Source organism: Orycteropus afer, unplaced genomic scaffold, assembly GCF_000298275.1.
Source record: "Orycteropus afer afer isolate SDZICR_OR568_19922 unplaced genomic scaffold, OryAfe1.0 scaffold00054, whole genome shotgun sequence".
In the NCBI taxonomy this organism is placed as follows: Eukaryota; Metazoa; Chordata; class Mammalia; order Tubulidentata; family Orycteropodidae; genus Orycteropus; species Orycteropus afer.
This window is the reverse complement of record NW_006921641.1, coordinates 5,482,737-5,498,880: the sequence shown is the minus strand read 5'-3', so window position 1 is coordinate 5,498,880 and position 16,144 is coordinate 5,482,737. Positions and strand designations below refer to the sequence as shown.

The following is a 16,144-nucleotide window of genomic DNA, read 5'->3' as shown; positions in this document are numbered from 1 at the left end:
CTCCAGAGGCCGAGACTGAAATACCAGAGCTTTCCCAATGGACTCAGCATCCCTTTCCAGGCTGCTGCCCCGGGTCCTGAGCGGAGAGCCTGCCCACAAACAGGGCGACGCCCTGCTAAGCTTCTTCTCCCAGAGATGGTTGGGCCGGCCTGGCATTGCCAGTACTCGGGGACTTCCTCTGCGCGCCGGCTTCCTGCAAGGCTGTCATTTAAGCCGGCGCCTCAGCCTGCGGGATGCTGTTGCGGATGCTGAGCTGTCTGGGGGCTGCATTGCACCGCCGTCTCCCTTGAGCCGCCTCAGCTGGGAAGGAGCGGAGCCTAAGCATCCCTTAATTGCGCTCTGGGCAGAGTTGGGGAGAGCGAGGGGAGAATTCGGGGACCCTGTCGTCTGGCAGTTTAATTGCAGGTTTGACTTTAATTTCCAAGACTGCAACCTGCCTCTCCCCGCGCTTATTATTTTTCCTCCCCCCGATCTTGGGGAAACTGAAGAAGAGCTTCGTTTCAAGAGCAGAGAGTGAGCGTGCTTCCAGACATACTCTGTCGCCCTAGAGATCCAGAACCGTGCGCCCCAGCCGTGATGCGGATGAGCCCCGCACTCCAGTGAAGCCGCGGCGTGGCTTCCAGCTCCGCGGTGCGGCCCTGCGGCTACCTTTCCAGAGGAGCGGAGGGACTCGAGGACCCTGAGTCTTCCTGCTGGGGCTGCGCGCGGTGAGCAACCGCGGCCAAAATGTTCAGCTGGCAGAGTGCTTACGACCGCCGGAGGAAGGACCCCGAGCCCTTCGAGACCGTGAGCGAGGGGCTCAAAAAACTGTACAAGACCAAGCTGCTGCCCCTGGAAGAACATTACCGTTTCCACGAGTTTCACTCGCCAGCCCTGGAGGATGCCGATTTCGACAACAAGCCCATGGTACTGCTGGTGGGGCAGTACTCCACCGGAAAGACCTCCTTCATCAGGTGAGCGGGCCCAGGAAACCTGCAACCCCACCTCGCCCCGCTACCCACTCCTTAGCCCCTTGGTTCTCTGGTGCCCTATTCCTGACAAACTTTAAGTCTTCAATTAAGGGTTCTGAAGAAATCCTTGTGCCTGTGTCAAAACTTACTCTACAATTTCATTGCTGGTTCCCCTCCTTGTCTTACCCCACTCCACTGTACTTACCCCTTGTATCCAGTGGCCAATTTGAAGTATTAAAGTTCAGAACCATCCCTGTTCTCTCCATCATATGGTTAATGATAACTCAAGTCCAGTAGGCACAAGAGGAAGAGCTGCTGGTCATGGGAGCACCTGTGCTAATGGGAATGGCTTTCACCCTCCCTTTTTGGTGGAACGTTCGTTCCAGGTTGGGGACATGTCCTTCATGGCTTTGACTACCTCCCCTGACTTTTGAAGAGCTCAGCCACACACATGGAGACTTTTCCAGATACAGCTGAGGAGTTCTGATGATAGAAGGCCTGGAATGGGTGTGAGCTGGGGACCCTGGGCTCCCTCCCTGGTGGTGCCACTTGTCTTTCTTTTATTATCTTCCTCCTCTCAGGCACAGTTCCTACTTATATCTCTTGGAGACTGGACAGAAGCAGAACACTCCACCCTACCCCCTTGTTTGGTCTTAATAGTTCAATAATAATATTAAAGATTTTAGAAGCAGAAGGGCTATTGGCAATTGTCTCATCCAGCCACTTGACTTTGCAAGTGAGATAACTGAGGCACAGAGAAGTTAGATAATTGCCCAAATCCATGTAACTGAGTGGGAGACAGACCTGGGATGCAAGTCTTAGATGCATGTGAGGACATGGTTGGCCTGTAACTTTGAGAGTGAGTCATCCATTCTCTTGTATTGATTGAATTGATTTTGGAAAAAGTTCAAACAAGGCTGAGAACTTGGGGGGTAATTGCACTGTTGGCTTTTGGGTATTTTGGATTGTTAAAACTGCAAAGGCCCTTAGAGATTAACCAGTCCACTGTTCTTAACTTTTTGGCCAGGTCTTCCCTTGAAAATCTGATGAAAGCTACCATTAGGACAATGCACAGGCATCCAAATTTGCATACAATTTTGGGAGTACAAGGACTGTCCTTGGACCTTAGGGTGAGAATTAATCCATGACATAAGTCATGTCCCTTATATTATTAAACACCTATTTCTGCCAAAGGTGGTTCAGAGACAACTAGACTCTGTACATAGTTTCCTTTGTGGTCCCTGTTTTCTGCCTGGCCTGGATTATGTTCCATGGAAAGTACAGACCATTCACAGATTATTCCTGCCCTCACAGCCTTCCCTGGCTCTCTTGACACCCTTTTTGTTATAACTCTGAGCACATTTTTTGGTGCTTCTCCTTCCTGGAACATGAGCACATACAAGGCAGTAGTCCTGCTTAGCATTTTGAGGCCTAACCTAGGGTCTCACCTACAGGAAGTTCCTGATAGACATTTGCAGAACCCAAGGGAAGATGATGAAAAAATGTGTCCCAAAGGGTGGCATCCCAAGGCAGGTTTAAGTGCCTTTTGTCAGAGGCAGTCTCTCCTGGCTTCAATTAAGGATTCATCTCTTATTTGCCTGAGTCATCTCTGACTGTTAACTGTGTCTAGGAAAGTGGCAGAGTCAAGTTGCCATTGATTATTGCTTATCTGAGGGAGACAGGAAGGCCAGAGGAGGCAGATCCTTCTTGTTTTTTTTTTTTTTTTTTTACAAGATTGCTCCCTCTCCACTCAAGTCAGTAACTGAATTAAGCATATGTTATCAAAAGCAGCCTTCCCTTGAGAGAGAACAATCCATCAGGGTAGCAGGTAAAACCCTCCAAAAACATGTTTTCCTTCCTTCTGATTAAATTCAATGAACAGTTATTTTATTTTTAAAATTGGAAAATACAGAAAATGAATTTGAGGAAGGAAAAATCACCCATAATCTTATGACTCAGTCGTAACCATTCTATATGTATATATCTTCCCAGGAATTCCTGAACAGTACAAATAGTTAAGTGCTGGACTATGAACCAAAAGACTGGTGGTTCAAACTCATCCATAGGCTCCTCAGAAGATGGACCTAGAAATCTGCTTCCAAAATGTCACAACATTGACAACTCTATGGAACAATTCTACTCTGCACACATGGGGTCACTATGAGTTGGAATCCATTCTATGGCAAATAACAACATATATCTTCCCAGTATTTTTAGCTATTTTATAACACATTTGAGAACATGCCATCTATATAATTGTATATAGTTATTTTTTACTTAGAGCTCTAGTGGCTCACTATCTAAGGCATTTGACAGCTAACCAGAAGGTTGGCAGTTCAAACCCATCTGCCATTCTATGGAAGGAAGATTGAGCAGTCTGCTTCCATAAAGATTTACTACCTTGGAAACCCAATGGGGCATCACTATGAGTAAGAATCTACTTGAGTTGGAATCAATTTGATGGCAGTGAGTTGTTTTTTTTTTTTTTTTTTTTTTAAGTAACTTGAGTATTTCCCATGCAATTAGAAAATCTTTGTGTTATTTTAACATCTGTATAATATTTCACCATGTGTATATGCAATTACATATTTCATCAGTCTTCTTTATAAGTTGCTTCTAATTTTTGGCTATTGTAGGATCACTCTGAAGATCTTTGTGTGTACTATTTTCCCACTTATTGAGCTATTCTCCAGGAGATTCCCAGAAACAGAATTACTGAGGCAAAGATTATACAGAGGTTTTTGTGGTAAGAGTCATATTTCCCAGTGACTTACCAAAAGGGTAAATTGGGACACCTGCTTTCTCTAAAGCCAGAATGATTCCACTCAAGAAGCTCGGTGCATCAGGCCGAGATCTCAGAGGGTCTTCGCCTCTCTCTCCTTTCCCATCCTGCTTCTTGGCTTGAGTGTGATGATGCTCATCTCAGGCCCTGGTCTGAAGCTGGGAGGGCATTTCCCTCTGAAATAATGACTTGTATATTCACTGCCCTGTCCCTTGGCCTCTTAAGTCTCCATCCACCTTGCTTGCCGTGGGGTCTGTTTCATCTCAGGAAGAGTACACAGAAAAGAACATTCTTCTAATAACTAATTAACGTGCTGTGATCTCTGCCTGAAATAACTTCCCTGGCCTAAGGCCTGGCAACCCAGAGTAATAAAATAAACAATAAATTGGCCTTATGGCTGTTCTTCCCAATTATAAGCTGCCTCTTTGGAGTACAGTAGCTCTGTGTCCCTCTAACCCTGGCAGCATATTCTCCTGCCTCTGCTATTTTTCTCCCTTCACTATTTCTCTCTGACTTCCAGCCTCAAGTCTCTCCTCCCTTGGATCACATGACCCCCCTGGTCACTCCTTGCTGCCCACTTTCTGTGACTCCTCTATTCAGGAAGTAGTAGAGCTGAACAGCTGACTGCTCCAGAAGTTAAGGAAGGCATGAGTATTCCCATGCCATGGACAGTAGGTGAGGCTTCAATGACTGTGGCAGAGCTGAGATAGAGTGCCCAGTTGGGTGTGGGGATTGTGGCTGCCAGAGCCAACAGCCTGAATCTCCGCAGTAAGATATGGGCTGGTGTGCAGGGTTGCATGGATCTTTTATAGTGTGACTTAGGCTCTGAAGGATATGGCAGGACTTCTGGGGTGGGTGGTGTTTCACCCATCAGGGCTATGCAGCTGGCACCTTTCAATTGTCCCTACTTCATCAGGGACTATTTGCATTCTCCCATCCTGCTTCTTGCCTTGTGGTGATGCTCATCTGTGTCCCTGGCCTGGACCTTGAGGGTCTGTCCCTCAGAAACAAAGACTGAGTCCTCTCAATGGTGACTCAGCATTTCCCTATGGCTGGACCATTTCTCATCACCCTATTGATATCCCACTCCCCAGGCCTCAGGCATTACAGCATTCTTACCTTGGAAAGGATGGTTCTCTAGAAAGCCAAAGGGACATTATTCCATGTACATCCACTTGCTTCTGCAAAGTTTATACTGCCAGCCACTATCCCTACAACACCTTGCCTAGCTCTGAGGTCTATGATGTCCTTTTTCTGTCAGGGTCCTGCTCTGCTCGATCTCTAAATGTAAATCCATTCACCTCTCACAAGACCTGAGTGTTATTCAAGGGAGCAGAAGGCACTAGGCTGGAGGAGCTGCATCCCCTGCTTCAGGCCTGGCTTAGGATCCCCTTGACAAGCAGGTGTCTGGAGGTCATCATAAAAAAGCAGTTAATGGGAGAAAGGTTTCCATCTCCTTCCCGTTCCCAGTGGGAAAAAGTCAATGGAAGGAACATGGGCCGGGTCAGCATAGTCCAAGTTCCACAACTTACCAGCTGTCTTAGTTATCTGTTGTTATGTGCCATCGAGTCAGACTCGACTCATAGCGACCCCTCCTTGGGTTTACGAGGCAGTATCACTACGGAAGTAGATTGCCCCATCTTCCTTCCGAGCTTAGTTGTCTAGTGCTGCTATAACAGAAATACCACACATGGATGGCTTTAACAAACAAATTTATTCTCTCAAGGTTTAGGAGGTTAGAAGTCCAAATTCAGGGTGCCAGTTCTAAGGGAAGGTTTTTTCTCTCTGTTGGCTCTGGGGAAAGGTCTCTGACTCCTTTCAGCATCTGTGGATCTGGCATTCCTTGGAGATCTCCATGTTGCTTGACATCAGTCTTCCCCTGGAGCTAGGAGATTCTCAGGTCCAAAGGATACGCTCCACTTCTGGCTCTTTTTCCTCTGGTTTTTTCAGCCCTCTCTCTCCTTTTTTTTTTTTCCCCCTTTCAAAATAAATGTATTTCTGGATGGGAAGGGTGGGTAAGGAAGGATGTTCACTTGAGAAAAAACAACAGCAGCAGCAGCAACAAAAACAACAACCACCAAAAAAAAAAAAAAAAAACCAACCTTTCATTTCTTTACATAGCAACTTCCTTAGAGATTAATGATTTACTGGTGGCATAGTGCCTAAAGCATTTGACTGCTAACCAGAAGGTTGATGGTGCAAACCCACCAGCCACTCCTTGGAAGGAAGGTTGGGCAATCTACTTCCGTAGTGATACTGCCTCAGAAAACCAAGGAGGGGTCGCTATGAGTTGGATGCGACTCAACTTCAGTTTGTTTTTTAATTTAACATAAAGGCTTTGAGTGGTAGAAGTGGATGGAGCACGGAAATTTTCAATGACACTAAACTCCAAAAAACCAAACTCACTGCCATCCAGTCATTTCTGACTCATAGCCACCCCCTTTTGGTTTCTGAGGTGATAAATCTTTACGGAAGTAGTCTTCCTTCCTTCAGTGGAGTGGCTGGTGGGTTTGAACCATCAACCTTCTGGTTAGTAGTCAAATACCTTAGGCACTGAGCCACCAGAGCTCTTTCTAGTGTGACTGGAGAAGGAGTTCAAGGATCTGGAATGAAATGAGGTAACAGAGTAGATAGAGGATAGTCAATGTTAAGAAAATGCTTTTCATTTTCAATTGGTATTTAATTGGTAGTGGCGTCATTCAATGACAATTAAATACCAATTGAAAATGAAAAGAATTTCCTTAACTCTGTTACCTCAACCCTTGCCACATCCTTGAATTCCTGGTCCAGTGGATGCTTGGTTTGACTTCGACATTTCACCGCTCTTCCATCTTGAAGCTCCTACAGTTTCTACAATCAACACCAATAGAAGCAGCAGTCAAGACATCCGATGATATATTGCATTGGGCAAATCGCCTGCAAAAGACCTCTTTCAAGTGCTGAAGAGCAAAGATGTCTCTTTGAAGACTAAGGTGCATCTAACCCAAGCCATGGTATTTTCAATCATCTCATGTGGTTGTGAAAGCTGGACAATGAGTAAGGAAGATGGAAGAATTGATGATTTTTGAGTGTGGTGTTGGCAAAGAATACTGAAAGTACCATGGACTGCCAGAAGAACTAACAAATCTATCCTGGGGGAAGTGCAGCCAGAATTCTCCTTGGAAGCAATAATGACCAGACTTCATCTCAGCTACTTTGGTCATGTTGTCAGAAGAGACCATTCTCTGGAGAAGGATATCATGCTTGGTAAAGTAGAGGGTCAACGAAAAAGTGAAGGCCCTCAATGAGATGAATTGACACAGTGGCAGGAATGATGGGTTCAGCTATAGCAAGGTTCGTGAGGCTGGCACAGAACCAGGCAGTGTTTCATTCTGTTGTACATAGGGTTGCTATGAGTTGGAAATGATTCGTCAGCACCTGACAACAACAACATCCCAATGCCTTCTTGCTTACATGGTTTCTGCTGAGAAATCAGAGCTTAGTCTTATTGGTTGCTTGTTGTAGGTAACATTTCGTTTTTCTTGAGTTGCTCTCAAGATTGTTTCTTTGTCTTTGATTTTGGAAAGTTTGATTATGATGTCTTGGTGACTTACTCTGGGGGTCTATCCTGTATTAGGTTCGTTGAGCTTCTTGGATAGATATGTTTTCTTCTTTCACGATATGGGGGGAATTTTCTGTTTTTGACAGTTTCCTCAGTGTTTTTTTTTTTTTTTTCCCCCTTTGCCTCCTCTTATTCTGTGATTCCTATCAGGCATATGTTATTTCTTTTCATGTCATTCCATGTAACGCTTAGATTTTCTTCATTTCTTTTAAGTCTTTGTCCTGATTTTTCCTCATACAAGCTGACATCAAGGGATTTGTCTTGTAGCTGTGAATGGTGTTCTTCAGCCAGTTTTACTCTTTTGTCCTTACAAGGTGTTATCTATCTCTGTAATTTTACTGTTCATCTCCTGGATTTCTAATTGCTGTTTTTGTATGATTTCTAATTGTGAATTTATTTTGTTATTTTGCTTTTGAATGATTTTCCTGAATTCTTTAAGGGTATTGCCTATCTTCTCATTGCTTCTGTTTATGGTTTCCTTGAGCTCTTGGAGGATCCTGTACATACATATATATATATCTATCTATATATATCTTTTGAATTCCTTATCGGATAGTTCTTTTACTTGGTCTTCCTCAGGGAGATTTCCTACTCCTTTAGTTTGGACATTTGTTTCTTACTATCTTGTCCTTTTTTGTTATTATTTGATTTGAAGTTGTCTGTTGTTTCACAGAAATTTTGAAGTTGTTTTTATTTGTTAGTTACAGACTGATTTGTTTCATCCTGCTTTTATGTTTTACTTTATTTTAATGTGTCTGGATGTTTGGAGCAGATGTACTTCTTTGGTTGTTAACTCGGCTGTAGTGAGTTGCTCTCCAACTTTCTCTATTTGCTGAAATCACTGGTGTGGATATAGGTGCATGTCTCTGTTTGTCATGAAGAGGATTTACAGTTGTGTCAAGCAGGTATTGTCCACTGTCTGTCATTGATCCTGTGGAGCTATGGTGTTACTTATCTGTAGGGTGAGGTGGTCAGTGTGGTAGCTATGGCTAACTCATGGAGGATTAGTATATCCTCCCATTGGATGAGATAGGACCAAGAAAAAAGCCAAGGAGAAGAAGGAAAGATGAAAAGATAGAACAGAAATAGATCACAAGAAATAAGGAAAAAGAATATGAGGAAAAGAGAAAACAAAAGTAAGCAGGTGAGAGGGATGTAAGTTTGGCAAAAATGAAAGACAAGGAGGCTAAGGGAGAAGTAACCAGATAGAAAGGAAAAGATATTGGGCTAGAGGAAAGTAGAAAAATGAAGGAGGATAAGGTATTCGAGGAGGGGTCTCTCCAGTTATGTTCAGCCAGTGGCCCTGGGAGCTGGCCTCTGTGGCAGAATCTGCTCACTCACCAGAGCACCCACACAGGAGAATGGAGACCAGTGCAAGAAGTGACTCCCAGGGGAAAAGGAAAGCCCATTTTTTGTGCTTAGTGTGAGGTAATTCAGTTAGCAATGTAGGTGTGGAGAAGGACAGCCACAGCCCCTGGTTCGCTGTGGAGCAGTCTGCTGATGGTGATGTTCAGCCATCAGTCAAAGCCCTGCAGTTGAAACCCACTAGCTATCCTTTAGGCAAAAGGAGCGCCCTCCTCCACATGAATCCATAAGTCCTGAAATCCCAGGCCTCAGTTCCGTTCTTTGTTAAAAAGGGTTGCTAAAAGTTGAACTCAAGCCCACTGCTGTGGGTCCGATTTGGGGTTCTGTTTGTTCAGAGTTTCTCTTCCCTTTCCCTTACTCCCTTCCAGACTCCATGGCATCTGTTTCCCAGTACAATCTTCGCCCCCATGTGTGAGTCTAGCTTACCTTGAAATACCCCCAATGTGACTATTATTTGTCTTTAACACCTATGGGTTCTATGAATTTGTTTTTCTCCTCCTCGACCTCCTTTTTATTTCTAATGATAATAACTTCTCCTCAGCTTGAGTGGCTGGTGGGTTTTTTATTTTTCCTTGTGCTTAACCTGCTCCCTTGCACTGTCTTCACTGGACCTAATACTTTATCTTCTCATTGGCTGCTCATAACTCCAGGATCATTATTTGTATCTGCTTTACTGAGTTTCTCAAAATCTTTCAACAGATGAAAGAGGGAACTGGCACGAAGTCTGTTTGTAGGACACCATCTTAAACCTAGTCTCTTCATCCCAGGGAAACTCCACTTACATCAGATCACAGTTGAGACCTGAGTAAGGGTGTTGCATCCCACACTAATTGCCTTACAACTGACTGGCTGATCACATCATGGAGAATGATTACATCATTCTATAACTGCTAGATTACATCATTCTATAACTGTCAAACCACTGAGAATCATGATCCAGCCAAATTGACACATATTTTGGAGGAACACAAGTCAATCAATGACATTAACCAAGAAACTTTATTAGTGAAATCACTAGCTTATAAAGTCAGATCACGTCACTTTAAGTGGTCACATCCCTAACCCTTCTGAATTTCACTTTGCTTATCTATAATGTGTGAATAGTAATAACTACCTCACAGTGTTCCTTTGCTGCTTGGGGCTTTATCATTCCCTTTCCTCTTTCCAGCTTGATTTTCTAACAAGAGGCTTAGAAACTTGCCCTCAGGAGGGTGGAAGGAAGCCCTTCCCCATTGTTGCCCATGGTCAGAATGAAGGGAAAAGGCAGCTATGCGTAAGGATGGGCAATCTTGTCCCTTTATACCTCCAAACCAAACTAAACCCACTGCCATTGGGGTAGATTCTAACTCATAGAGACCTTATAAAAACAAAAACAAACTTACTGCTGTCGAGTTGGATCCAGCTCATAGTGACAGCTCCTTGGGTTTCTGAGGTGGTATCACTACGGAAGTAGATTGCCCAACCTTTCTTCCAAGGAGTAGCTGGTGGGTTTGAACCACCAGCCTTCTGGTTAGCAGTCAAATGCCTTAGGCACTACACCATCAGAGCTCCCTTCCCATAGAGACCTTATAGGACAGAGTAAAACTACTCCACAGGGTTTCCAAAGTTGTAAATCTTTACTGAAGCAGACTGCCACATCTTTGTCCTGCAGAGGAGCTGGTGGGTTCAAACCTCAGACCCACTGGTTGGTTACTGAGTGCTTTGTCCATTGTATCACCAAGGATCCTCTATACCTCAAAGGGGTGAAAAAGGAACATGAAGCTGAACTCTGTGAACAGTACCTGGGTAGTGGACTGGACAGTCCATCCCTGTCACAGAGAAGGGTCAGGCAAGGGGAGGTTAGTGAAGTTTTGAAAGTCTAGCCACTAGATTTTTGTTTGTGCTAGAATCATTTCATCCCTGAACTCCTTAAACCATGGCTGAGGCTACCATGTAGCCTAGGGATAATGATGGCTGCTCTAGGGAACACAAAATTGATTCATATCTCAACTTGGCCAATAAAAGGCTCCCATCTAGTACCTCATTTTGTGACTGTGGAGTATTTTATGGTCTTCCTAATGCACTGTGAGGCTGGCAGGCAAAGTATTATTATCTTGATTCAGCTTTAAAACTGAAGTACCTGAGGCTTAGACAGACTGACTACAGCACGGAAAGAGACATGTGCCTTTAGAGTACGTTAGAAGATATTCAAATTAAGAGAGATTTTTAATGAAAACTGGTTTGGGGGTGAGGTAGGAATGGGTCAGGTAAAACTTCATAAACAGACATTTGAGCTGGATTTTGGAGACTAAATAGGAATGTGCTGAGTGACAATAACTTACAGGCGACAATGAGGGGTACATTTTCTCCAATTATTGTCTACCAATGTGAGCACATGTCTGGTAGCCATTGGTTTTCTAAAACTCTTGCATGTTGTGTTAAAAATGTTACCCTATCTCTCTGAGAAGGAGCCCTGATGGCACAGTGGTTAAGCACTTGACTGCTGATCTAAATGTTGATGGTAGGAATCCACCAGCCACTCTGCAGAAGAAAGATGTGGCAGTCAGCTTCCGTAAAGATTTACAGTCTTGGAAACCCTATGGGACAGTTCTCTGTCCTATAAGGTTATTATGAATTAGAATCAACTCAGTGCAGTGGGTTATCCCTCTGAGGTAGTTAGAAACTGAGTATTATCTCCACATAATAAACCAGGGAAACAAAGGCAGTGGGCTGTTAGGTGACTTATCCAAGGTCATATCTGCTATTGAACAACTAACTACCCATGAAGTCATATTCCCCAACTGAGCCTGGGTACCTAGCCCAACCCAAAGCTTCAGGCAGCACTGTGTGTTGACTGTAGCCCCTTACACTTCCTTTCCCTGGGCTTAGCCCAGAGACAGCCAGAGGTCAGAGCTCCACTATTGGGTAGGTATGTGGGGGCTGTTTTAATAAGACTGGGTTAGAAAACCTCCTTGACCTACACTGGGTACTGAGATCACGAGCGAAGCAGAGCAAATGCTTAGATTGCCAGCTTAGTAGGGCACACACACACACACACACAAAGAGGAAAATGTTATGAAATCATTTACTTAAGAAAAATATGAAGAAAGGCAGTTCTTGTGGGGAAAATGTGAATTATGTTGGACTTGCTTATACATGTTTTATGCTTTGTTGTTATTGTTGTTGTTAGGTCCATTGAGTTCGCTCCAACTCACAGCCAACCTATATACAACAGAACGAAACACTGCCTGGTCCTGTGCAGTGTTTATGTTTTAGTATATATTTATTGAGCACTGCTTGGCAGGGGAGTAGCACTCTCCAAAAGACCTCAAAATATTGTAATTTGGCCCTGAGCTTGGGCAGTCTATTCCTCAGTTTATTCAACAGTAAAACTGAAACAATGCTGCCATCTCACAGAGCTTTTAGGCTTGATTACATGGAATAATACAGGTAAAGGTCTAAAGCAGCACCTGCTCCCCGTGGGTGCTCAGGCCGCCCTGCCCCTATTTATTCTTGTGCTGCCCCATCTCAGCTGTCCCCATTCAGGCTTGAATTAACATTTCTTTTTTTATGCTCCTGTGGGAATATTTTTGCCTGGCAACAGAGGCCATCTTTATCACGTCCCATAAAGAAGCAGTGCATGGGATTCCTCAATAGGTTTTCCTTTCTGGACACAGTGGTGGCTTTGTTACAAGGGTACTCAATGCTGTAAGCCATGGCCAAATGTCCCTGAGAATTTACGTAGCCCAGGGTTCTTTGCCTGGCCCAACTGTGCTTCCTGGGCTCACTGGTGGCTTCAGTTAGACTTTATTTCTTCAGGCCCATGTTTGTCAGCAAGTTTTGAAGTCATGTGGGTTTGGCTGAAAGGGCAGGACAGCAGGCCCAGCCTCAAAGCCCTTGGCTGCCTCCCTCTGCAGCTCTGTAACTCTCCTGTTAAGCTGGGAAGAGTCAGCTTTTGTTCAGCTGTGGAGTACACCATGTCTCTCTCTCTCTTGGATGGAATTTGAGACACCAGTGTAAGGAAGACACTTTGTCACTGTTGTTTGGCTCTGTTTAGGCTGCACATTCTTGGGGCGGCCTCAAAATTGTTTCTTTCTACCTTCTATTTCAGTGGTCCCTGGAGCCTTTGGTGAGGAGCTCTGGGGGATAGTGGATGAGGCATTTGACTGTTAACCAGAAGGTCAGCAGTTCAAATTCATGAGCTGCTCCATGGAAGGAAGATGGGACGATATACTTCTATAAAGATTTACCGCCTTGGAAACCCAAAGGGGGTCACTATGAGTCAGAATCGACTGAATAGCAGTTAGTTTGAGTTTTTGGTTGTTGGAGCCTTTCGTGGTCCCCCTCTGGCTGGCCACAGAATCCACACTTTTGCATTCTCTGCTTATGGTTTCTCATCCACGTACTCTTTAGGCCAGGTGCTCCCTTTCTTGCACAGTCAAGAATGGATGGGTTCTCCCAAATCATGGTGCCTAAGGCATTTGACTGCTAACCAGAAGGCTGACAGTTCAAATCCACCAGGCACTGCTCAGAAAGAAGATTGGCAATCTTGACATAGTGATAGTACCTTGGAAACTCAAGGAGGGGTCGCTATGAGTTGAATATGACTCGATGGCAGGGAGTTTTATTCTCAGAAAAGCTTGCTTACTAGGGGAACATGACCTTACTGTTCATAAGTCCCCAGAATGTCCTTTTGGAGCCTGCAGGCCTGCTCTGCTGATCTATGAACCCAGTGGCTAATGTTTATAGAGATGGGTGCATTCCTGGGTTTGTGATCCTCAAAGCCTAACCTCTCCCTGCACGGTGTAGGCTCTGACCAGTCTGCTGCCAAACTATATCCCTTTGTGGCATTCTTGTTCCACTCCTTATTCTAGCCTTTTAGCCTGTCCCAAGGGGTGGCTGCATTTTCTGACTAAGGGGAGACCCAAGGAAGGGAAAAAGACAGTGAGTGTGGAAGTCATGAACATGAATTCCCAAATCCAAGTCCTGGGCTCAGATTTTCGATCTGGTGCTTACTGATTGTATACCCTGGTTGGATTGCTTAGCCTTGGTTTCCCCCTCTTTAAAATGGGTTGATAGCCTAAGTGCCAGGTTCTGTCTTAAGTGCTTGATGTTTGTAACTAATATAATCTTCAGAATACCATGTTGTTGTTGTTGTTATTTGCCATAGAGTCAGACCTGACTCATAGCGACCCCTCCTTAGGTTTCTGAGGCATTATCTATGGAAGTAGATTACCCAACCTTCCTTCTGAGGAGTGGCTGGTAGGTTTGAACTGCCAGCCTTCTGGTTAGCAGTCAAGTGCCTTAGGCACCATGCTACCAGAGCTCCTTCATAATACCATAAGAGAGAAGTTTTCTTATTATGCCCATTTTAGGATGAGACTCATAGTACTCACATTAGAGTCACTGTGAAGACGAAATGAGATAATCCACGGAAGGTTTAGAACAGTGCCCGGCACATCACAGGTGCTCAGTAAATGTGAACTATCCCCTATGTTACAGAAGAAGCTACTAAGGTTCACAGAGGTTACATATCTTGTGAAGGTCATAGCTTCCATGGTTGGAGAAGCCAGTATTTAGAAACCAGTGAGGCCCTGATGAAGGAGGTGCTTTGAAAAAGCAGGACATGATCTCCAAGTGTGCAGCTGTTGCGATTAATAATTTATAGTATTTTTTATGTTTATAATTTTAAAATAGTCGTCTGAGTAGAGGTAATCCTTCATATCCTGATTGTTGGGCTGGGAACCTAGAGGGTGATGAGGGGCTCCCAAGGCAACCGGATGTGGCCAGTGTGGCTTCCTGGGATGCCATGCTCCCTGGTTTGAGCAGATCAACACTGTCTGCCTCAGTACAGCTGCCATTGTTCAGCTACTTCCTCCCTCTGAGGCAGAAGGCAGCAGGCAGCAGGCAGCAGGCAGCAGCAGCTCTCTGTGGGCTCCTAAGGGAGGGAGCCCTTAGCAACACAACTTAAACTGCTGTTCCCAGAGACTCTTCCTGGCCACTGCCCCTGTTAGAGAGATGAGACCACTGCTCTAGGCCCTTCAGGAGGCAGAGGGCGGGCAGGGAACTTGACTGGCTGTCTCTTAGTGGTAATTTTCTCAGGGTGGATGAAAGTTTAAGAAGACAGGATTCACTTTTAGATGTGGGTTTAGTGCCAGCTATACTACTAGCTGTTTAAGAGAGTCATTTAACCCTTCTAAGCCTCGGTTTCCTCAGTAATTACCCATAAGCTGCTGTGAAGGAAATGATGTCAAATTGTTTAGTAAAATACCTAGAATGCAAAGATGCTAGTGATTGTCAATTATTATTATCTATAAAACAAAAGGCTTGGTCTAGAGCAGTGGTTTCAAACTCTGGCTTCACTTACAAATCAACTGGGAACTTCTAAAAGAAAGCCGGCTGCCAGGGCCCCCCCTCAGACGGACTGGGTCAGAACCTCTAAGTGGGGCCCACGTGTCATTAACCAGAGTTCTGCATGTGGCTTGTCTGTGCAGCCAGTTCTGAAGACCACTGCTCCAGGAGATCCCCAAGTTCCCTTCCCAACTTGACAGTTTCTGACTTGACATCTGTTCTCCTTGATTTTTTTTTTTCTCTGAGCAAAAATATGAGCCCTCAAAGTTTTAATGGAAGAAGGGGAGGTTCTCAGTGCTTGGTGAGGACTTACCCCATGGGGAAGTAAGGGCAATGCCTCCTAGCTCCATGTCCACTGAGGTCCTGGAATATGCCCCTGGGACTCACCTCTGACCCATTCTAACCCAAGGCTCCTTCCCTTACCCCAGCCTCATACCATTTGGTCTCAAAGCTGTTCTGAGCTCCTAAATGTCTCAGTTGTCCTTGGAAGCTATTCTCTTCATCCTCTGCCTCACCGTGTGCCTTCTCTTGGCTTCTAAATTGGCCTGTGGAGATCATGCTGGGTGACAGGCAGGTGGCCTTGGGCTCTCACTGTCCAGGTCTGGAGAAGAGAAAAGATAGGCATCTGCTGCCTCAGGTCAGGAACTGGAAGCAGTGAGCTGTTAGCTCGCAATTCCTCCTGCCATCAGGAGATCAGGGCAGGAATGGTGTGAGTAGAAGTGATTGCAGACTGTGTACTCTCTAGAAGTGGGTCCCTTTTGCAGTGTGTTGTGGAACATAGACTTCTGGAATAGAAGGCATCCTAGAGATCTTGTCATCTCCTAATTTATGAGAAGATGAGGCCTAGAAAGGGGAAGGGACATACCTGAAGTCAAACCATGAATGGCAAGTCTGGGACCAAGATCTTGGATGAGTCAGGATGAGGCCGTATTAAAATTTATCCCCACTCTTTCAATTCAAGTCCTCAAAAATAAACTAAACCTCTTCCTCTTTTTTATTTTTTTAATTTTATTGTGATTTGGGTGAAGATTTGCAGAGCAAATTCACTTTCCATACAGCAGTTCATATACACTTTGTCTCATGACATTGACCACAGTTTACCACAATGCAACAGCT

At 44.7% G+C, this 16,144-nt stretch overlaps 1 protein-coding gene across 1 annotated transcript in view; it reads left to right on the top strand.

Annotated features, from left to right (window-relative positions):
* The first annotated feature begins 726 nt into the window (after nt 1–726).
* The window catches only part of EHD3 (EH domain containing 3), a 44,041-nt gene continuing 28,623 nt past the window's right edge, over nt 727–16,144 (top strand). Inside the window, exon 1 of the mRNA XM_007938806.2 lies at nt 727–953. Coding sequence (XP_007936997.1) covers nt 727–953 — 227 coding nt within the window. The remainder of the gene's footprint in view (nt 954–16,144) is intronic.